This window comes from Orycteropus afer, unplaced genomic scaffold (assembly GCF_000298275.1).
Source record: "Orycteropus afer afer isolate SDZICR_OR568_19922 unplaced genomic scaffold, OryAfe1.0 scaffold00155, whole genome shotgun sequence".
NCBI classification, from domain to species: Eukaryota; Metazoa; Chordata; class Mammalia; order Tubulidentata; family Orycteropodidae; genus Orycteropus; species Orycteropus afer.
This window is the reverse complement of record NW_006921742.1, coordinates 6,503,075-6,524,499: the sequence shown is the minus strand read 5'-3', so window position 1 is coordinate 6,524,499 and position 21,425 is coordinate 6,503,075. Positions and strand designations below refer to the sequence as shown.

The following is a 21,425-nucleotide window of genomic DNA, read 5'->3' as shown; positions in this document are numbered from 1 at the left end:
CTGACTGGAGTCCTCCTGCAGCCCAGGCCTGGAACCCTACATTAACTGATGGAGCAAAGGAAAACCAGTGAGGCCTTGGACTTAGACCAGTAATGTAAGGATTGTGAACATTAAATGATGACAGATGAGCAAAAAAAACTTTATAGAAGAAAGAACTGTGCTGGGTAATTTTGGAAGCCATACAAAATACTTAGAGTTATACAATACTAAAACCACCCCCCAAAATAAACCTCACTGCCATGGAGTCAATCTCGACTCACAGTGACCCTTTCTTGGTTTTTTGAGGTGGTGTCTCTAAGGAAGTAGACTGCCCAATCTTCCTTCTGAAGAGTGGCTACTGGATCTGAATCACCAGCCTTCTAGTTAGCAGTCAAATGCGTTAGGCACTACACCACCAAAGCTCCCAAATAGAACAATACCCATCAAGACCTGCTAATCTTGTTGATAAAAGGACATATACATATTTTAAAAGAAACACTAGCAGGCCATATGCACATGCATGTATGCATACACATGGTTAAAGTAAAAAAAGAGGTATTGACAGTAGGGGCTATGGTTTCACGGAGAAAGAAAATGTTACTATAGATTGGGGATAGCTGGGAAGATTGGTAGGGAAGGTAGAACTCAAGAAGAGCTGTAGGCAACAGACACAACTTCCAAAGGTAAAGCAGGAGTTGAGGATCCAGGCTGGAACACTACAAAAAACAAAGGCACTTTCAGGAACAGTAAACATCATCATTTGGGAATAAAGAAAGCAGGTCATTTGGGGAAGTATAGAAAAGAGGATTGAAGAAGTATTTAATTTTTTCTCAACTCATTGAACAAATGTTCCATTATTAATCAGAACATGGAATGTATGAAGTCTGAATCTAGGAAAACTGGAAGTTGCCAAAAGATGAAATAGAACATATAATGATTGATACCCTAGGCATTTATGCACTGAAATTGACTGGTTTTGGCCATTTTTAATCACACCCATATGATCCAATATTCTGGGAATGACAAATTGAAGAGGAATGGCATGGTGTTCACCATCACAAAGAATATTTCAAGATCTATCCATAAGGGAGGCCAGTTAATACTACTATTATTCTAATTTACACACCAACCACCAAAGCCAAAGATTAGGAAATTGAAGATTTTTACCAATTTCTGCAGTCTGAAATTGACCAAACATGTAGTCAAGATGTATTGATTATTATTGGTCACTAGATTGTGAAAGTTAGAAACAAGGAAAAATTACCAATAGTTAGAAAATACGGCTTTGGTGACAGAAATTATGCCAGAGATTGCAAGACAGAATTTTGCAAGAACAACATCATTTCTAACTTTCACATGAAAGAAAAGAAGAAAAATTGAACCCTCGAGATTCCATGCTGAAAGATTCCATGCTCAATATGGGCAAAATATTGAATGATGCAGGAAACATGAAGAGGAGATAGAAGGAATACACAGAGTCACTGTACCAAAAAGAACTGGTAGATGTTCATCTATTTCAGGAGGTGGCATATGATCAAGAACCAATGGTATTGACGGAAGAAGTCTAAGTTGCACCAAAGGAATTGGCGAAAAAGAAGACTCCAGGAATAGACTGAATACCCAGTGATATGTTTCAAAGAACAGAAGCTGAGATGAAGGTACTTACTTGTCTATGCCAAGAAATTTGGAAGACAGTTCCCTGGCCAAATGACTGGAAGAGATCCATATCTGTACCCATTCCAAAGAAAGGTAATCCCACAGAATGTGGAAATTATCAAACAATACCATTAACATCACACACAAGTAAAATCTTACTGAAGATAATTCAAAAACAGTTGCAGCAGTATATTGACAGGGAACTTCCAGAAATGCAAGCTGGATTCAGAAGAGGACGTGGAATGAGGGATATCACTGCTGATGTCAAATGGATCTTGGCTGAAAGCAAAGAATACCAGAAAGATGTTTACTTGTGCTTTACTGACTATGCAAAAACACTTGACTATGTGGATCATAACAAATTATGGATTACATTAAGAAGAACGGGAATTCTGGAACACTTAAATGTGCTCATGATGAACCTGTACACAGGCCAGGAGACTGTTATTCAAACAGAACAAGCGGATAATGTATGGCTTAAAATCAGGAATAGAGAGCATCAGGGTTGTATCCTTTCACCATACTCATTCAATCTGTATGCTGAGCAAATAATCGGAGAAGCTGGACTATATGAAGATGAAAACAGCATCAGGATTGGAGGAAGACTCATTAACAACCTGCAATATGTAGACTGTACAACCATGCTTACTGAAAGTGAAGATGACTTGAAGCACTTTCCGATGAAGATTAAAGACCATAGTCTGCAGTATAGATTACACCTCAACATTAAAAAAAAAAAAAAAAATCCTCACAACTGGACCAATAAACAGCATCATGATAAAAGGAGAAAAGATTGAAGTTGTCAAAGATTTCCTATTACTTGCTTCCACAATCACCATCAATGGAAGCAGCAGTCATGAAATCAGAAGACGTATTGCACTGGGCAAATCTGCTGCAAAAGACCTCTTTAAAGTGCTGCAGAGCAAACCTGTCTCTTTGAAGTCTAAGGTGCGCCTAACCCAAACCATGGTGTTTTCAATCACCTCATATGCATGTGAGAGCTGGAGAATGAAAAAGGAAGACCAAAGAAGAGCTGATGCTTTCGAATCGTGCTGTTGGCAAAGAATACTGAAAGTACCATGGGCTGCCAGAAGGAAGAACAAAGCTGTCCTGGAAGAAGTGCAGCCAGAATGCTCCTTGGAAACGAGAATGGCCAGACTTCCTCTCACCTACTTTGGTCATGATGTGAGAAGGAACCATTCCCTGGAGAAGGATAACATGCTTGGTAAAGTGGAGGGTCAGTGGAAAAGGGGAAGCCCCTCAATGAGATGGACGGACACAGTGGCTGCAATGAAGGCTTGTGAGGCGGGCACAGGACCAGGCAGTGTTTCATTCTGTTGTACACAGGGTCACTATGAGTCGGAGCCGACTTGACAGCACCTACCACCACCACCACCACCACCACCACAAACTCACTGAAAGAAGAAAAGGAAGGAACTGTTTCATTTAAGGCCACAGAACTATTATATTTCACGACACATCAGGGAAACTTGTCATATAAAGTGCCACTAAATGAAAAATGGAGTCTGGTAGAACAGAGTTGATGTGCTTGGCTGCCCAAAAGGTTGGTGGTTCAATTCCACCAACTGTTCTTTGGGAGAAAGATGTGGCAATCTGCTTCAATAAAGATTTACAGCCTTAGAAACTTTATGGGGGTAGTCGTACTCTGCCCTACAGGGTTCATAGGAGTTAGAATCTACTTGAATATAGTGGAGTTTATGAGATCAACATAAACTGAAGTGCATTACTTCACTACAGCTTCACAACTGTCTGAAGTCTTTAGGGGACTTTTGGTCAATACATCGTTTGGCTATACCAAAAACCTTAAAAAAAAAAAAGATTTTTCAATTTTTCTGTGAACTTTGCCAATCTAGTCTAGGTCTCATTCAAAGAGAAGACAAAGACAATTATTGATAATGTTCAAATCCACCAGCCACTCCTCAAAAGGAGACTGGGCAATCTATTTCAGCAGTGAAGTTGTTGTTGTTGTTGTTGTTGTTGTTATTTGCCATTGAGTCAACCCAACTCACAGCGACCCCTCCTTGGGTTTCCGAGGCAGTATCACTACGGAAGTAGATTGCCCCATCTTCCTTCCAAAGAGTGGCTGGTGGGTTTGAACCTCCACCCTTCTGGTTAGCAGTCAAATGCCTTAGGCACTATGCTACCAGAGCTCAGTAGTGATATTGCCTACAAAACCCAAGAGAGGTCGCTATTGAGTCAGATCTCACTCAACAGTGAGTTTGGTTTTGGTTGTTTTCTATTTGGGACAATGTAACTTATAAAAGGTTATCTTAAGGATAAATAGTGTCTTCAAAATTGGAAAGTTTTTGTCTAAAATTTAGACAGCCAGAAGGAGGAGGAAGTAGGAACAGCTGGTGTGGAGGATCCAAGTCAAACTGGACTCAGGGTGGGAGAACCAGGACCTAAGCCTCTAGACAGCCAGAAGGAGGAGCAAGTAGGAACAGCTGGTGTGGAGGATCCAAGTCAAATTGGACTCAGGGAGAACCAGGACCTGAGCCTCCAGAAAACAGAAAAGAAAGCAGTAGGCTGGGAGCTCCTGCCAAGGAAAGACCTAGGTCTCCTCTAGCGATCCCTCCTTCTGCCCTGATGGAACTTCTGTTAAAGTTGGAAAAAAGGATGTTTCCTCCCATCCCTAGCTCCATTCTCTTACCCAACTTCAGGGTTGCAAAGCTAAGCGAGGAAATATCAGAGGGGCTGTTGTGAACATTCTGGGCCTCAGGGAGAATGTGGGACAACCTTACCCAACAGCCTGAAGCGATTTCTGCATGTTGCTAATTAAAGCTGAGGGGCTCAGGAAGAGCAATCCAACTGCGTTTCACAGAACCAGCCCGACTTTTAACAAAATCCAACAAAACACATTTGTGTTTCCAAGTTCTGCTTACATAAAGCTCAAGAATTTTTTATTTATTTATGTTTAGAAACTTGATATTCTAACCAAAAATCCTAGAGAATCATATTTTTACAGGTCTTATGAAATCCATGGGCAGATTCTGAAAAAAAAATGTGCTGGATGAGGAGTTGAAGAATCCGGGGCTGTGTGCCTCTAACAAGTCACTATAATTCTCTGGGCTTTCTTTATAGAAAAGATTTTCTACCTATGCAGTCTGGATAGTATGTACCTAACTTGTCGGCCTCGTTGTGTTTGCAAAGGCCAAGTGGAGTAAGTTTATGGAAGTATTTTATGCACTTCACATATACAATCTAAGGTATTACTATTATCAAAGCAGACAACTCCAACTACATTCTTACATTACCAGCTGTGGTAGTTAAGGTTGTGTGTCAACTTGGCTGGGTCTGGTTGAATGGCTGGGCAGCTGGCGGTAGTTATTCCCCACAATGAGACTGGCAATCACCTCCATGGTGGGATCTACCACAAGCACCTGAGTAGCTGCTTTAGGGATGTGATCTGCTTCCCATATATCGTATAGGAAGCAGCTTTGGGTCTCTAGTTTATGGCACACTTAAACCCTGCATGTAGCTGAGCTGTTTGTTGTTCAGCAGTCTGCCATGCTCTGCCGATCTTGGGACTTTCAATGGATGAATTAGTGGCCTCCCACGCTATTTGTTAACAATGGGACTATGCCTTTTTACTTGCCAAGCTTGTGTTTGTCAGTCTCAGCAGCCAGCAGCTGTCTGAGTGAAGAAAAGCCTCCAGCTTCAGTGGGCTGGGAGCAGGAAGCAGAGCTGAAGCCCAAGGTTGAGGGGCTTTCCCTCAGCCCCTAGAGCCTGGCACTTTGAACTCGTACTTACAGCCTCAAACTGTAAGAGAATAAACTCCTGTTTGTTAAAGCTTCCCATTTGTGGTATTTTCTGTTAGAGCAGCACAGAGGTAACCAAAACACCAGCCTAGAGACATTTTGCACCTGTGTTGTTTACAGTCAGTGGTAAAAACATACCCTTCTTGTGAATATGAGGAACTATCAATTAGAGCACCTTGTACCAAAAATCAGGTAAAATTATCCCAAAGCTACAAAGTAGTCCTAAAAGAAATTCCAGAGTCCCTTCTCCTTCCCTAGTAATTTTGTTTCATGCTTAAATATATATATCCTGGTGTTGTTATGTGCCATCAAGTTAGACCCAACTCATAGCGACCCCTCCTTGGGTTTCCGAGGCAGTATCACTACGGAAGTAGATTGCCCAACCTTCCTTTCTAGGAGTGGCTCATAGGTTTGAACCGTCAGCATTCTGGTTAGCAGTCCAGTGCCTTAGGCACTATGCTACCAAAGCTCCTATATATCCAGGCAGGAAGGCTCAACTATAAGTAGATTATTGTTGTTACATACCATCAAGGCAGTTTCGATTGACAGCAACTGCATGGGATAGAGCAGAACTGACCCATAGGGTTTTCTTGGCTGTAATCTTTACCGAAGCTGACTGCCAGGTCTTTCTCCCATGTAGTTGCTCGGTGGGTTCAAACTGCTAATCTTTCAATAGCAGCTGAGCACTTAACCATTGTGTCATGGATTGAATTGTGCCCCCCACACACACACACACACACACAAAGTATGTGTCAAGTTGGCTGGGGCATGAATCTCAGCGGTTTGGCAGTTATTAATGATGCAATCACCCCTCATGATGTGATTTGATGTGACCAGCCAATCAGCTATAAGGGGATTAGGGTGGGATTAACTAACACTCTTACTCAGGTCACGGCCCTGATCCATGTAAAGGGAGTTTCCCTGGGATGTGGCTTGCATCACCTTTTATGTTACAGAAAATAAAAGGAGAGAGAAGCTAGTAGAAAGAAGGAACTACTACTGCCAAGTGAGAAGAGCCAGGAGCAGAGCACATCCTTTAGAACCCAGGTCCCTGTGCTGAGAACCTCCTAGACACAGGGAAAAACTGATGCCAAGATACATATAGATCTCCAAGGAATGCCGGGCCCACAGATGTTGAAGGAAGTTAAGAAGTTTCCCCCAAGGCCCAGGAGACAGAGAAGGAAAGGCTTCTCCTAGAGCCCGCACTCTGAATTAGGACTTCTAGCCTCCTCACCTGTAGGAGAATACATTTCTGTTTGTTAAAGCCATCCACTTGTGGTATTTCTGTATAAAAGCACTAGAAAACTAAGACAACATTTCAAACTGGGCTGGGATGCCGCTGAGTGACACGGTATACACAGAGCATGTGACACAATTTCTTAGCACAAACTTTTCCTTATGATGTGCTGCCACTTTTGTAATTAACCGCCTCTTCTTTATCACAGCTGTTTCTTTCTGCAATGCCTCAATAGGCCTTATTATTCAACTACAGGCATTTCTTTAAAAAAAAAAAACAAAAAACTGTCTTATGAAAAGTGACAGGTATAATAAACTTCTGTGTGGTAAATTACATATTACCCATAAATATCAAGAATGCATTCTACAAGGCCCCCTATAGCAGATGGATTGCAGTGCCACAAAGATCAACTCCACAGAAAGAGACATGTATCTCATGGTGAACAAAAAGAAATAGACTTCAGCAAGCCACTGGGATGGGATCAGAAGGCTTTCAGACTCACATGTCTTGTGTGCAGATGTTTTCCCTCTTACTCACTATTCAAGCTATGGACCTATGACATGTTGTTGTTGTTGTTGTAGTGCCATTGAGTCAGACCCGACTCATAGTGACCCCTCCTTGGGTTTCCGAGGCAGTATCACTACAGAAGTAGATTGCCCCATCTTCCTTCGGAGGAGCGGCTGGTGGGTTTGAACTCCTGACCTTCTGATTAGCAGTCAAGTGCCTTAGGCACTATGCTACCAGAGCTCCTATGACAGTCTCTACAAATCAAGAAAAGAGCAACATAATGGCATCTTCCATTCACTGTACAGCATAGATTTCCCCCTTCCTTCAACAAAAAAGTAGTTAACAGGCTAGAGATGAGAGGGGGTGTTAGTGGAAGAATCGGAAGGGAAGATGCAATACCCAATTCATCCTTAGAAGACATGATACTGACCTAAAGACTGGCTTCTACAGTCTGAGGCCTTTCTAAAGCTTCAGAGATTCTACAGCTGGGAAATTAACTCATGTTAAATAAATGATTCACCCAGTTTGCAACTTCAATATTTTCAGAGAAAATCACAGTGATTATATATATTCCTTATTGCTCCTTCCCATATTACCTCTTTTTTCCTCAATTTGTAATAGAGCGTTTATAGCTCAGATGAGAGTTATGTCATTCTAAAATAAGTAAAACAAAGGAACAAGATTATTTCCTCTCTGAACACAAAGAAAAACTGTTCCATGAGTAATAATAAGAAGGGTATATGATGGCAATGTTGAACCAGGGAGTCCCAGAATGCCTCGGTTTATGAATCAACAGTTGGTAAGCAGGAGATTTATAGGAATCTTCAGAGGTAGCCTTGTTAAAAGAGGCAGGGCCCACGTTTCTGGTTCACAAATGATTAGACTGCTTTATAGCATCATATTCTCAATGGATTTTTTTTTTCCCTAAACTTACTCAACGTGCACTTTGTACGACTGATGAAATTAGGCACCCTCTAAAGTGCTGCGAAGAATCCAGTAAAAATTCATTGCTAAAATAAAAGAATCAGAAGCCTTCGGAAAAATAACGTGTTTAATTTCACACACAACTAAAGCTAAAACTAAATTAATCTTAATTATTTACCTAGGTAAGGGAGGTAAAACTTTAAGAAAAAGGAGCAGTAGTGTAAGGTCCAAAAAAAGAAATAAGATTTTAAGGGTTAAAGAACATTCTGGAATCTGAGTAGATTCACCAACCATAGTAAGAATCCAATTTGAATTTGAGATATTTGTAATAAAAATTACCTTGACATCCTTACCAACTTACTAGACATCAGTATAATTTATAAAATGTACATGGACATTACTGGTCTTTCCAAAAGTATACTGATTTGCTTCAAATGGATATTGGTGGATACCAGAGAAACAGACTTCATGTCCAATTTCATATACATAGCCTCTAATGGACACTGGGTCTCCCTGTACCTGCAGATGAAAGATCATGGGCCTAGGTACCATGGAACTGCTTTAATAAGCAAATACAGTTAAGTTGCACTTGTTAACTGCCACTGAGTAGTCCCCAAATTCATGGCAACCCGTGCGCAGCGGGATCAGACCATTGTGAGCCACAGTGTTTTCAATGACTGATTTTTAGAAGTAGATGGGTCAGATCTTTCTTTCTAGTCTTTCTTAGTCTAGAATCGCCACTAAAACCTGTGCAGCATCATAGCAGCATACGAGCCTCCACAGAGGAGCAGTGGCTGCACTTGAGGTGCATCGGCCAGGAACTGAACCCGGATCTCCCTGATGGAAGGTGAGAACTTTACCACTGAACCAGCACTGCCCTCACGACTACAAGTGTGTAGAAAAATGTCTATTTCCTGCACTGAATCCTGACTGATAGCATATTTGTTACCAGAAGTGGGGTAGAAAAGGATCCTGCACACCAACACACTGTATCAAGGACAGATTATAATTGTAATTTCATTTAACCTTATTTTTAATTAAATATAAGAGTTTGGATAACCAAAAAGACTGTTTTTTGTTTTTCTTATGAAAACTAATTTTTTCTTTTAGAATCAATGAGATGATCAGCTATTCTAAAAGATATTGTTTGACAATGTGCCTAATAATAGACCCCATAATGTTCCACACATTGCTAAATTTGATAAAATGATTCCGACAGTTTGCATTTGTTTTGCCTCCTTTAAGATTTCAACATCTTTGAAAGTGAAGAAGTCCTACTTCACATACAGACACTAAGGTTACAGGAGTCATGGATGTTGCAAATGGTTAAGCATTTGACTACTAACCAGAGGTTGGTGACTTGAATTCATCCAGAGGTGCCTTGGAAGAAAGGCCCAGCAATTTGCTTCTGCAAAGTTACTGCCTTGAAAACCTTATGAAACAGTTATGCTCTGCACACATGAGGCTGTTTGTCATGAATCAGAATCAACTTGCTAGCAACAAGATTGTTGTTGTTGTTGTTGTTGTTATGTGCCATCAAGTCGGACCCGACTAATAGCGACCCCTCCTTGCGTTGCCACGGCAGTATCACTACAGAAGTAGATAGCCCAACCTTCCTTCCGAGGAGTGACTGGTGGGTTTGAACCGCCAGCCTTCTGGTTAGCAGTCAAGTGCCTTAGGCACTATGCTACCAGGGCTCCCAGCAACAAGATAAGGTTAAATAGTGGTATGCTGCGTATGTACAGCTTTACACTTTTCCAAAATGCATTTGCATAGTTTTTCTCATTTGACTTTCACAAACTTGAATTGAAAGACCAAGGCCCTTATCATTTTCACTTGGTGGACTGCTGAGTAAGGTGGCTTACTCAATCAATGATCCATGATCAAGAATGGCAGAGACTCAAACTCAGTTCTCCTGACTATCACTCTCGTGCTATTCCACTTATTGTGCTGTCAATATTTCATTAACAATTTTACCCAAAATGTAGTTACAGCTTTTTCCATTTGAATTTTTCAAAATGAAAAGGAATGTGAACATTTCAACCTAGTCCCTACTAATAAAAACCTAGATAAGATGTTCTCACGTAAGTGGACATGAGTAATTAATTGAGTTGCTGTCAACAGGAGCCAGGCAGAAGAATATTTATGCCAAAAATCAGCAAAGAAGCTCAATTCATTTACTAAGCTGAGGGATTCATTCCTCTCACACTAAAAATGCTAAAAATTGCTTATAATCTTTATATAATCACAAACGCTGGTCTATGTACCTAAGATTTCATGCCAATAAGATTCCAATCAAGAAAATAATAATGTATCCAGGCAGAGGAAGGGTTTCAGACATCACATATGTGTCATAGCCAGTGAGACAGAGAAGCAGCAGCATGCTGATAGACTGCCACAGAGAAGAGTCAATTAAAGAAAATCCTATCTTTGAAGTGTCTTTTTAAGAAAGAGAAAAATGGAACTAAATTTCTTGAACAAGGAATAATCGAATGTCATCAGCACGTTTCAGCAGTAGCTGAGTCACCACAAACTGATGTGCACATCAATCTCAAGGAAAACATTTACTCTGTGATGGATAAAATGGGAATAAAGCCTCCTTGAGTGCAGAGGAAAAGATGAAATGCATCCTTTGTAACCACAACTTGAACATTAGAAGAAAGAAACAAAATATTTTGGGATTCAAGTGCCCAAAACCTATGTACCTTATCCTGATGGATACAAAATATAACAAGGAATATAGCTACCTCTTTTTTTTTTTTTTTCAAGAAAAGGTTAATTCTGAAATATTTCAGCCATATAAAAATTATACCTATGATATAGCTTTAGAAATATTCTAGATATAGTTGAAGTCTCCTTCAACCTTCTCAATTCTTCCTCTCCCAATTCTAATCTACTCCCATCTCCCTAAGAGGTAACCAACTGTTCTGAATGGTTTTTTTATGATTCTAATGTCCACTTCTATTATTTTATAACACAGATGTGGATAAATCATTGTCATATGTGATTACATTCTGTATAGATGGTATCGTTCTACGCACATGCTTCTTATTTGTATTTTCCCTCAATACTGTTTTTGAGATACACACATATTGAAGGCTCAAATTCATTCATTTTATGTGCCCTATAGTAGTCCATTAAATGACTGTACCCCAAGATATTTATTCATTCCTGCTAATAGATATTTACTATTTCCTCCAGGGTAGGGTTATTTCAAATGACTTAAGGTAAACATTTTGATTAAAATTCTTTATGCATGTAAGGGACTTTTTCTTACAGTATACCGGGATGAAATCACCGAGTCCTGGTGAAACACTTGGTAGCACAGTGGATGAGTGCTCAGCTGCTAACCGAAATGTCGGCAGTTTGAACCCACCAGCTGCTCCACAGGAGAAAGATGTAGCAGTCTGCTACCATAAAGATTACAACCTTGGAAAACCGATGGGGCAGTTCTATTCATGGCAATGGAGAGATGAAGTAGAACATTCACCCTGTTAGCTCTCGGCTGGAGGCAGATAAGTACACATGATAACTCAGTTCCTTAAGAATGGAAATGACTTGAAGGTCATACATCCACTCCATGTTATCCTCCTAGAACAGGTGAATAGGTATGTTAATGTACTTCCTTAAAGTTGTTTTTCAGGAAACAACTTGGAAATCAACTTTGGCCCACAGACATGGGCAGTGAGGCAAATGGGAACAAAGTTGCTGGGAACTGACATTCTCCCCGCTGCCCAAGCCCTGATCAGCTGATGACAGAAAGCTGATGTGACTCATCTGGTAGGCAAGCGCACTGCCTTAAAAAATCGACTGTTCTTTAAACTGAGGCAGGACAGAAGCCTCAGCCAATCCTCAGTTAATTCATGCCAAATTCCTGAAGTTTTTATGAATGTGTATAAACCCCAAGTCCTGAAGTTTACAAAACTTCCTGACCTCCATTCAGGGAGTCAGATTTGGGTACTGGCCCCTGTCTCCTTGCATTGCCTCTTCGCAATAAATAATTTTCTCTCCTCTTAAGCACTCGGTGTGTAAACTATTTTGGCTTGATTGTGCACCAGGCAGGGACCCATGTTTGGTCCTACTTCACTCTTGAGGTGGCTCCAATTCATAGCGACCCTACATACAACAGGATGAAATACCTCCCCATCCTGCACCAGCCTCATAATTCTTGTTATACCTGAGCCCATCTTGGTAGCCACTGTATCAATCCATCTCCTTGAGCGTATTACCCTTTTTCACTGACCCTCCACTTTACCAAGCACCATATCCTTCTCCAGGGAATGGTCCCTTCTGACAACATGACCAAACTAGGTGAGATTAAGTCTGGCCATTCTCGCTTCCAAGTATTGTAAGATATTGCCAAATTGCTTTCAAAAGGTGTTGTTGTTGTTATGTGCCATCGAGTAAGACCTGACTCACAGCGACCCCTTCTTGGGTTTCCGAGGCAGTATCACTACGGAAGTAGAATGCCCCATCCTCCTTCTGATGAGTGGCTGCTGGGTTTGAACTGCCAGCCTTCTGGTTAGCAGTCAAGTGCCTTAGGCACTATGCTACCAGAGCTCCTTTTGGAAAGGTAGTAACAATATACAAGCTCTCCTACAGTGTGTAAGTTTCCCACTCTCCATTGCCTTGTCATAGGTATCAATCAGGGCTTTTAATTGTTGACTGTCTCATGGTATGAAGTGGTACTTTATTGTTTTGTTTTGCTTTGCTTTTATAAGGAAGAGGGGGAGTCACGGTTGGTGGAGAGGATCTCAACAACTGGAGCTGAAAGCTGTTGTTATAAAGGAATTCCTGGTGAGGTAAAGAAAAAATGGCTCATTAAAAGCTCACTCTACACAACAGCCATTCATTTCTCCTGAGCCCTTACATGTATTTCATGCATGTATTAAATGCACCGGGATCACAGCTCACTGGCCCATAGTATCCAGGCTTACTCTCCCATTTACTGAGACACTCCAAGTGAAGAACTGATTATTTCTATAACACATGAAATAAATCAGAAAAGTATTATTACTAGCATTTTCCTATTTTCAATGGAAATCATAGTATAGAATCTTTCTTAACAGACATTTAGAAGGACATGAGACATTCTCATGACAACTATTTGAAGAATATTGTGAAAATTGCATTGCTACAATGTTAAAAAAATATCAACTTTCTTATCTCAAGGTGCAATGATCATCTTTTTCTGAAAAAAAAATTAAAATATTTCTATTTTACTAGAATAAAGTAAACTTCTGATTTAAAACAATGAATATAAATCTTATTGAAAGTATATGACTTGATTTTACTCTAAATAAATAATATATTTTCAAATAAAAAGACAGATTTTCAGTAGAATTTTTATAGTTCCTTTCTATTATTCTTCAAAGAGCTTAAGTTTTGAAATATGTATATTTCAAAATATATTTTTTTTCTATATTTTCTTCCTGAAAATATCCTGCCCAAAAGAAACTACTTCTCTTCAACAAAGAACAGTGGATAGAAATAAAACTGATGTAGCTGTACTTTCTAGACGTCCAAAGAATTAGCCTTAGTGAAGCTAGCTATATGGCAGGAACAGCATTCTAATTCTGTCGTTGCCCTTGTGAAACAATGCAGGATTCTTTTTTGCTTTATTTGACTAATCCATACAAGATAAGTTATTTATAAATAACTGTAGTTCCACCTTATTTCACTGCAGTTTCCTTCTCTGTTGGTAAATGTAGGAATAACAGAAGTCATTAACTAACTATAAGAGATATAAATAAATTTAAAACACACACATACATAGATTTTTTTTCTCCAAAGAAGAGGATCTGAGGCATTTCTGGAACTGAGAGAAAACTGTTAGACTGAAAAAAATACTTCCTAGTCCAGAATGCACTTCCACTCTGCAGCCAGTTACCAGAGCCTGCTTGTCTAAAAACAGGCTAAATAAAGAAGCTGCAAAGCCTAAGTAAATGAAGGAGTCCCGGGAGTGCAGACATTCACAAACTTGGCTGCTAACGGAAAGGTTGGGGGTTCAATCCACCCAGGGGTACGCTGGAAGAAAGGCCTGGTGATCTACTTCTGAAAAATCAGCCGCTGAAAACCCTACAGAGCACAGGTCCACTGTGACACACATGGGGTCACCAGGAGTCAGTGTCGACTCAGTGGCCACTGGTGTAAGTAAATGGAAGGGGAACAGGAAAGAAAGGATGTATGCTGTGTGGAACGATTCCAGAGGTATAGCTGATGGGTTTTTCTAAATGAGCACTCGAGTCAGGAATGTCTGATATACCTCTAACAGGCAGTAATGGGCAAGAAAGCTGAGTGGTTAAGGGGAAGAGGTTTGGGAGTCAGGCAGACTTGGACCCAATTTTTATTCGTGATATGACCTTGGGCAAATGACTGAATTTGTTTGAGCCTCTGTTTACTCTTCTATAAAATGGTGATAGAATTGTACCTTATAGGGCAGTTTTAATTAAACATTAAATTAAATATGAGTGTATGTGAGTAAAGCACTTAGTGCCTAGCATATAGTAAGTACTCAATGATAAGCAGCTATTATTTTCAAGATAAATGAGCATGTTTCAGATATTATTTGCCATTTTAAACAACTACCAATAATAGCCCTATACAAAGCTGGCTGAAAACCATTAAATCTTTGTTCCATACAAATTTCTCATCAGGAAAGAACGGCCATAAAATTAAATTGCCAGATACCAGTAGGGCAAGAGCAAAAACAGTATAGAGTGCAAAACCTCCAACACAACACTGCCCTCTGAAAATAAATTTAATCCAAAGAAAAATGAAAGAGGCAAAGAATAAATAATCTCACTCCTTTGTTGTTGTTTTGTTATGTGCTCACTCCTTTAGCAACTACTAAATAGGCTGTAAACAGCCATAAACAAAATGTTTAATTAAAACTGCAGTCACAGAAGTGGGGAAGCAGGAAGCACTGAGCACCAGCTGATGATTTGGCAATGGATCCTGGTGATGTTTGCACAGCATGATTAATGTGATTGGTGTCACTGAATTGTAAATGTGGGAAATGGTGAATTAGCCATAGTTGTTGTATACATTTTAACCACAATTAAAAACAAAAAAATACAGTCGCAAAGCTTTAAGATGTACTAATTCAAGAAGGAAAATTAAGTAGGGGTTTCTTAAAGAGTTGCTCTAGTCGAAAACAGATGTAGGCAGAGGACAGGCAAATCTTTCAGAAGTATTTCAGAGTATTCCGGAAAGGAATATGCCAATCAATCCCCAGCACAATGCCTGGCAGGTGGTCAGTGGACTTGCTGAAAGAAGTTCTGCAGGTTTTGCAGAGAAAGCTACACTTGCTTTGGATACACTGATAAAAGCAAAGTACACATGCTTTGGATACACAGATAAAAGCAAAACACCAGTAAAAAATATTTTCATGGGTTTTGAGTTAGAAATCTTCACGTACGACTTGGAAATACGGCTCTGGATTCTAGGGCTCTATGTCCAAGGCTGGCTTTGACTTAGGAACTGGAAGATGCAGATGAGAAAAAGCCACAGGAAGCTAGATGGAAATTTCACAAAGGAAATGGAAGGTATCCGGCTCAGCATGAGTTCAGAGACCTCATGTTTTCAAAGAATCACCCAGCGTGAAATCACTTGCCCTTGCAAATACATTTTAGGCAATCTTCTTAAGTGGAGGAAATGCCTTCATACCAGTAAGTTCCTGTTAATGGGGATAATCAAAGTGGGACAAGTTGAATTTGTAGAGAAACTTTGTAAGTTTTTATTGCCCTACTTCCACTGTAACTGAACCTTGAAAACATGCTGAATGAAATAAATCAATCACAAAAGGACAAATGGTGTGTGAGCTCACTAATAGGAAGTACACTGATTCATCAATGTATAATGATCAGAGTTTAACAACAGGGTGCAAGGGACAGGAGGAAGGGGTAATGAGGAGAATAACTGTTTAGGAAGCACAGTGCTTTTGTTTATGGGGACAGATAATTGGGCAAAGGCCATTGGTGAGAGCTGCATACCATAATCAATATAACTGAGCTCACAGAATTGTACCCATAGGAATGTTGAATTGGCAAATGTGGTGTTATCTATCATCTTTGTTGTTATTGGTGTTAGGTGCCGCTCAGTCTACTCTCAATTCATAGTGACCCCACCTGACAGAGTAGAACTGCTCCCAGAGTTTTCCAGCTTGTAATCTCTACAGGAGCAGACCACAAGGCCTTTCTCCCACAGAGCTACCATTGAGTAGGTTCAAACTGCCAATCCTTCAGTTAGTAGCCAAGCACTTAATCATCATGGCACCAGGCTCCATATCTTAACCATTTTTAAAAAATTAATAATTAAAAAAAAACATAGTGAAAGAGGATGGCAAATTTCTGGTGAGAGTCTCTATTCACAGTAGGACGTGTATGTCTAGTTGAGACAGGAGTGCCCAATGAAATCCCCTACGGTGACACTGCAGCTGTACATGACACAACCACCTGTTCCTTCTCCAATATGCAGCCTGATGATCTATGAGCACAGCCTCCTCAGCTACAACCTGAACTAGAACTCAGAACTCAGCCCTAAGTGTTTACCTACCAAAGAATCATCAAATTTCTACACTGAAGGTTAGAGAAACCTCACAACATAACTAGTAATCGCTGCACAATTATCAGACTGACAAAAACAGCCTTTCACAAATATAAACTACATAAATTTTTCTTTTGGATGATATCCAGGTATCCCTAAAATGCAGTGCTGACGTTAAACACGGAGGAAACAAGCGAGTACCTTCAGTGACTGCAGAGAGTCTGAGTTAGTATCACAGTAGAGGATGATGTTGTTGGCCATGCTGAAGCTCTCTCTCACCCCAAGGTGGTAAAACAAGGAGGGCTGCCGGAAAGCGTCGCTCATCTCCACCACAGCGATATCTGCAAACAGAAAACAAAGGTCCCCAAAAGATGACACCTACATCAAGCCCAGCAAGCACATTTTGGTTTCAACAACTTAGTGTCAAAGAGGCAGGGAGGAAATGAAAGGGATTTTCCCTCTTCATTTATCACTGAATTTTGAATTTGCAGTTCTGCCTGGAAGTGGTTTGATGTATATGCCAGCAAGCTTGCATTTCTTAAACAAGAAAGGGATTTTATAGTTACTGGAAGCCAGGGAGAGTCTGCAATGGTCTTAAGCAGGGGCTAACGTTCTCTGCTGTTTCATCATTTTAATTCTTAAAAAAATGTAAAAAGCAAACTCATGGAAAATAGCAGTAAGTAATAGATAGAAAATGAGATTTTTAAAATGGTAAATTTATGCATTGGTCCAGAGCTGGGTTTTAGAGTTAATTAACAAATATCTAGCAAATCCCTAAGGAGCACTGGTAGTGTAATAGTTAAGCACTAAGCTACTAGCTAAACTCACCCAGAGGCTCCACAGGAGAAAAATCTGACCATCTCCTCCCATAAAGACTGCAGCCTAGAAAACCCTGTGGAGCAGTTCTAGTCTGTTCTAGGCAGCTCTAGTCAGATGGGGTTGCTAAGAGTTGAAACGGGCTTGATGGCCCCTAACAACAGTAACAGGACGTCCTGGAAAGCATAATTAAGAAAGAAAGAGAGCAAAAGCATAGAAAATTACGATTCAGAGAGGAATATAACCACAGATACTCATTCTTGGAAAGCTCAGAGCTGACCAGCACCAAGGTAATCTAAACCTGATATCAAAATTTGACAACAATGTCACAAAATGAAATTGAAATTATTCTCAAACTCCTTTATGGATCTGGACAAATATATGAAAGAAAAACTAACAAAAGCACCACACATTATACTATAAGAATACTAGATGATCATGAGTTTAAAGCTTAATTGGAAAATGTAAGAATGGATTGATTAAAAAAAAAAAAAAAACCTACTAGTATCTGTAGAGATCCCCGAAATACATTATATAACATTTAAGACCCATTTCTACTTTAAAATAACTACAAACTAAAAATATAGTATGAAGCATGATATATATTTCATAACAGCTGCCAATTTTGTGCTTATTCTTAGTCCCATGAAAATCAGAAACAAGGCAAGGCTGTCAACTATTCCCAATACATACTGGCTTCCTGAAAATCCCAGCCAATGTGATAAATTTTTTTAAAAGAAAGATGTATCATTTTATAAAATAAAATATGCAATTATCACTACTTTCAGATATTGTGATTGTCAACTAAAAAAGCCCAACAGAATAAACTGAGTAACTATTGGAAATACTAATAAAATTTAGAGTCAAGATGCAAAATTATTATGAAAACTAAGAGCTTCCTTTATCATTACAATAAGCATTCGGAAAATATAGTGGTAAAAAAGATCTCATTCACAATTACAATGAAAAGTTTAATAACCTTATAACAAATTGAGCAGAGGATACTAATTTGTTAAAAATACATGCACTATGTGACAAATGAAAGGTTAGTATCTTTCTAAATCTACTCTCACAGGGCAATTTAGAATAAACAGCCAACAATAAAAATTTTTAATAGAAAATTAGGCTATGGATATAAGTAGGCAAATTCACAGAAGTATAAACAAAATGGTAAATAAATATAACAATAATCTACATCTCACCACTAATCGGTGTACATTAAACCAACTATAAAGTACCAATTTTTTGCTTAACTAGTGGCCAAAGATTTAAAAATACCCAATGAAGAATCAAACAAATGCCAAAACCATGGGGTACCATCTTATTCCCATCTGGGTAGCTAAGATTTAAAAATAAATAATATTAGTGAGGATATGGGGAAATTGGAATCCTTATCCATCGCTGGTCGAATGCAAAATGGTACAGCTGTTGTGGAAAACAGTGTGGTGGTTCCTTAAAAAACTAAAAAGAAAACTACCATATGACCTAGTAACTCCACTAGCAGGTATATACTCTAAAGACTGGAAAGCAGAGACTCAGATAATTGTACACTGATGTTCATTCACTGCAGCACTATTCACAATAGCCAAAAAGTAGAAGCAACCTAAATGTCCATCAACAGAAGAATGAATAAACAAAATGTGGTACATACATACAATGGACTACTACTCAGGCAAGAAATGAAGTCTTGATCCATGCTACAATATGGATGCAGCTTAAAGACATTATAGTGAGTGAAATAAGTCAATCACAAAAGGGCAAATATTGTATGACTTCACTTATAGAAAAAGACAAGAACAAGCAAATGCATGAAGACCAAGGTTTATTAGTGATTAACAGGGGTGAGAGGGAGGTTGGAAAGGGAGGTTACTGCTTATATAGTACTAAGTTTCAGTATATGATGATGAAAAATTACATTGATTAAGAGTAGGGGTGCACAGACAATTACCATAATACCAATGCTATCAATAAATTATATACCTGGAAAAAACTGGATTGGCAAATGTTGTGTAATAGATACATTTACAAAAAAAAAACAGTAAGTACTTGCTGAGGCTGCTTATGCATAACCAAACACCTCATGGGATTTGGTTCCTTGATTTGGAGGTTTAGGGCATGGTTTTATGGGACATCCTAGTTGACTGGGCTAATGATGTGTTTGGTGGTTCTGTTCTACCTCCTACTTCATTGTGTAGGGTCTGGGGTCTTAAAAGCTTGCAAGTGCCATTCAAGCCACAACAACTGGTCTCTACTCATCAGAAGCAACAGAAGAAGGAGGAGATTCAGGAACAGGAGGGAAAAATGGAATGTGTGGCTAATGGCCTCCATGAACAACTGCCTCTTTTGCCATGAAACTTTAAGAACTAGATGGTGCCTGGCTACAATTAACTGAACATTTTGATCAAAATTTTATAGAAAAATCCTGACCCAAGGTGAGGGGAAATACAGAACAGAATTTCAAATGCTCACAGAATCCAGCCATGAAGGGTGGGTAAAGCGCTGAAACTACTGCCCTAGAGTAACCTTTAAACTTTAAACCAAAAATAAAGAATGTCTGTCTTGAGCTTTCTGCTCTTTTAAGATCTATCTACACAGGATCAAACGGACAGCAGTAGTTCAAAGATTAGGCAGGAGCCTCAGAAGGCAGTGAGTTTATGCTAATGGTGAGGAACGAGTCAGGAGAATGAAAATGGTTGCAAACTTGAAGAATGACGTCATGTCACTGAATTGTACATGGAGAAACTTGAATTGTGCTGTATTTTTGCTGTTTACATTCTCATCAACAACAAAATATTTTTAAATGATAAAATAAAACTGGGAATAAAAGAGTCAAAGAAATGCCCTCACATGCTGTGTGAAATAGAAGTATCCTAGGAGAAAACGCTAGTCCTTAAAATTATGCATACTCTTTGACCCAAGAATGCCATGTTTGGGAATTTACCCTGAGAAGAATCTGATACATATGAACAGATTTACCTGTATGTACACTAAAATATTGTTTTTGCCATTAAAAAAAATGAAAAATGCCTAAATACCCAGAGAGACAGGGATATGCCAAGTGATGACATATTATGTAGCCACTAAAAACTATATCTATAGATTAATTTCCAGCAATAGGAAATGAATTCAAGATACATAAAGTTTTAAAAGATTGAAATGTAAGACATACACTATATATGTGGAATAAAAAGTTTCTGAAAATTTGTAATGAAAACACAAACTGTGCTTATAGCCAAGTAGTGGGATTTGGGGTAGTATTTTCTTCTTTGTGCCTTCTATATTTTCCACAATTTCTCTTATGAGCATCGATTACTTTTATGATTTCAAAACTCACCGAAACATAAAAAGAGCAATATTCAAGACCTGAGTGACTGAATGTAAAACCAAATGCTACCATGAATCTATCAAGTAACAAGCATCTCAGGAAGCTGTTTGGTGTGGAACCTACCTCACTGGATGAACAATTAATTAGAAATTCTGCAAAGGAAAACAAATCAGAAGATATGGAGGCTAAAGATATGAATACATTTATGGAACTTATAAAAAGAATTGGTTAATGTTCAACTATTCCAGGAGGTAGCATATGATCAAGAGCCAAAGGTACTGAAGGAAGAAATCCAAGCTGCACTGAAGGAATCAGCAAAAAACAAGGCTCCAGGAACTGAAAGAACACCCATTGAGAAGTTTCAACAAATGGATGCAGCACGGGAGGCTTACTTGTTTATGCCAGGAAATGTGGGAGGCAACTACCTGGCCAACTGACTAGAAGATCGATATTTGGGCCCATTCCAAAGAAAGGTGATCCCACAGAATGTGGAAATTACCAAACAATAATATCATTAATATCACATGCAAGTAAAATTTTGCTGAAGATAATTCAAAAACGGTTGGAACAGTATATTGTCTGGGAACTTCCAGAAATGCAAGATGAATTCCAGAGAGGACATGGAATGAGGGATATCACTGCTGATCTCAGATGG

General features: G+C 39.2%; 1 protein-coding gene across 1 annotated transcript in view; it reads right to left on the bottom strand.

The window, feature by feature from the left end:
- Positions 1–21,425, bottom strand: part of MAP3K5 (mitogen-activated protein kinase kinase kinase 5) — a 275,001-nt gene that overhangs the window by 175,838 nt on the left and 77,738 nt on the right. Inside the window, exon 2 of the mRNA XM_007946314.2 lies at positions 16,831–16,970. Coding sequence (XP_007944505.1) covers positions 16,831–16,970 — 140 coding nt within the window. The remainder of the gene's footprint in view (positions 1–16,830; positions 16,971–21,425) is intronic.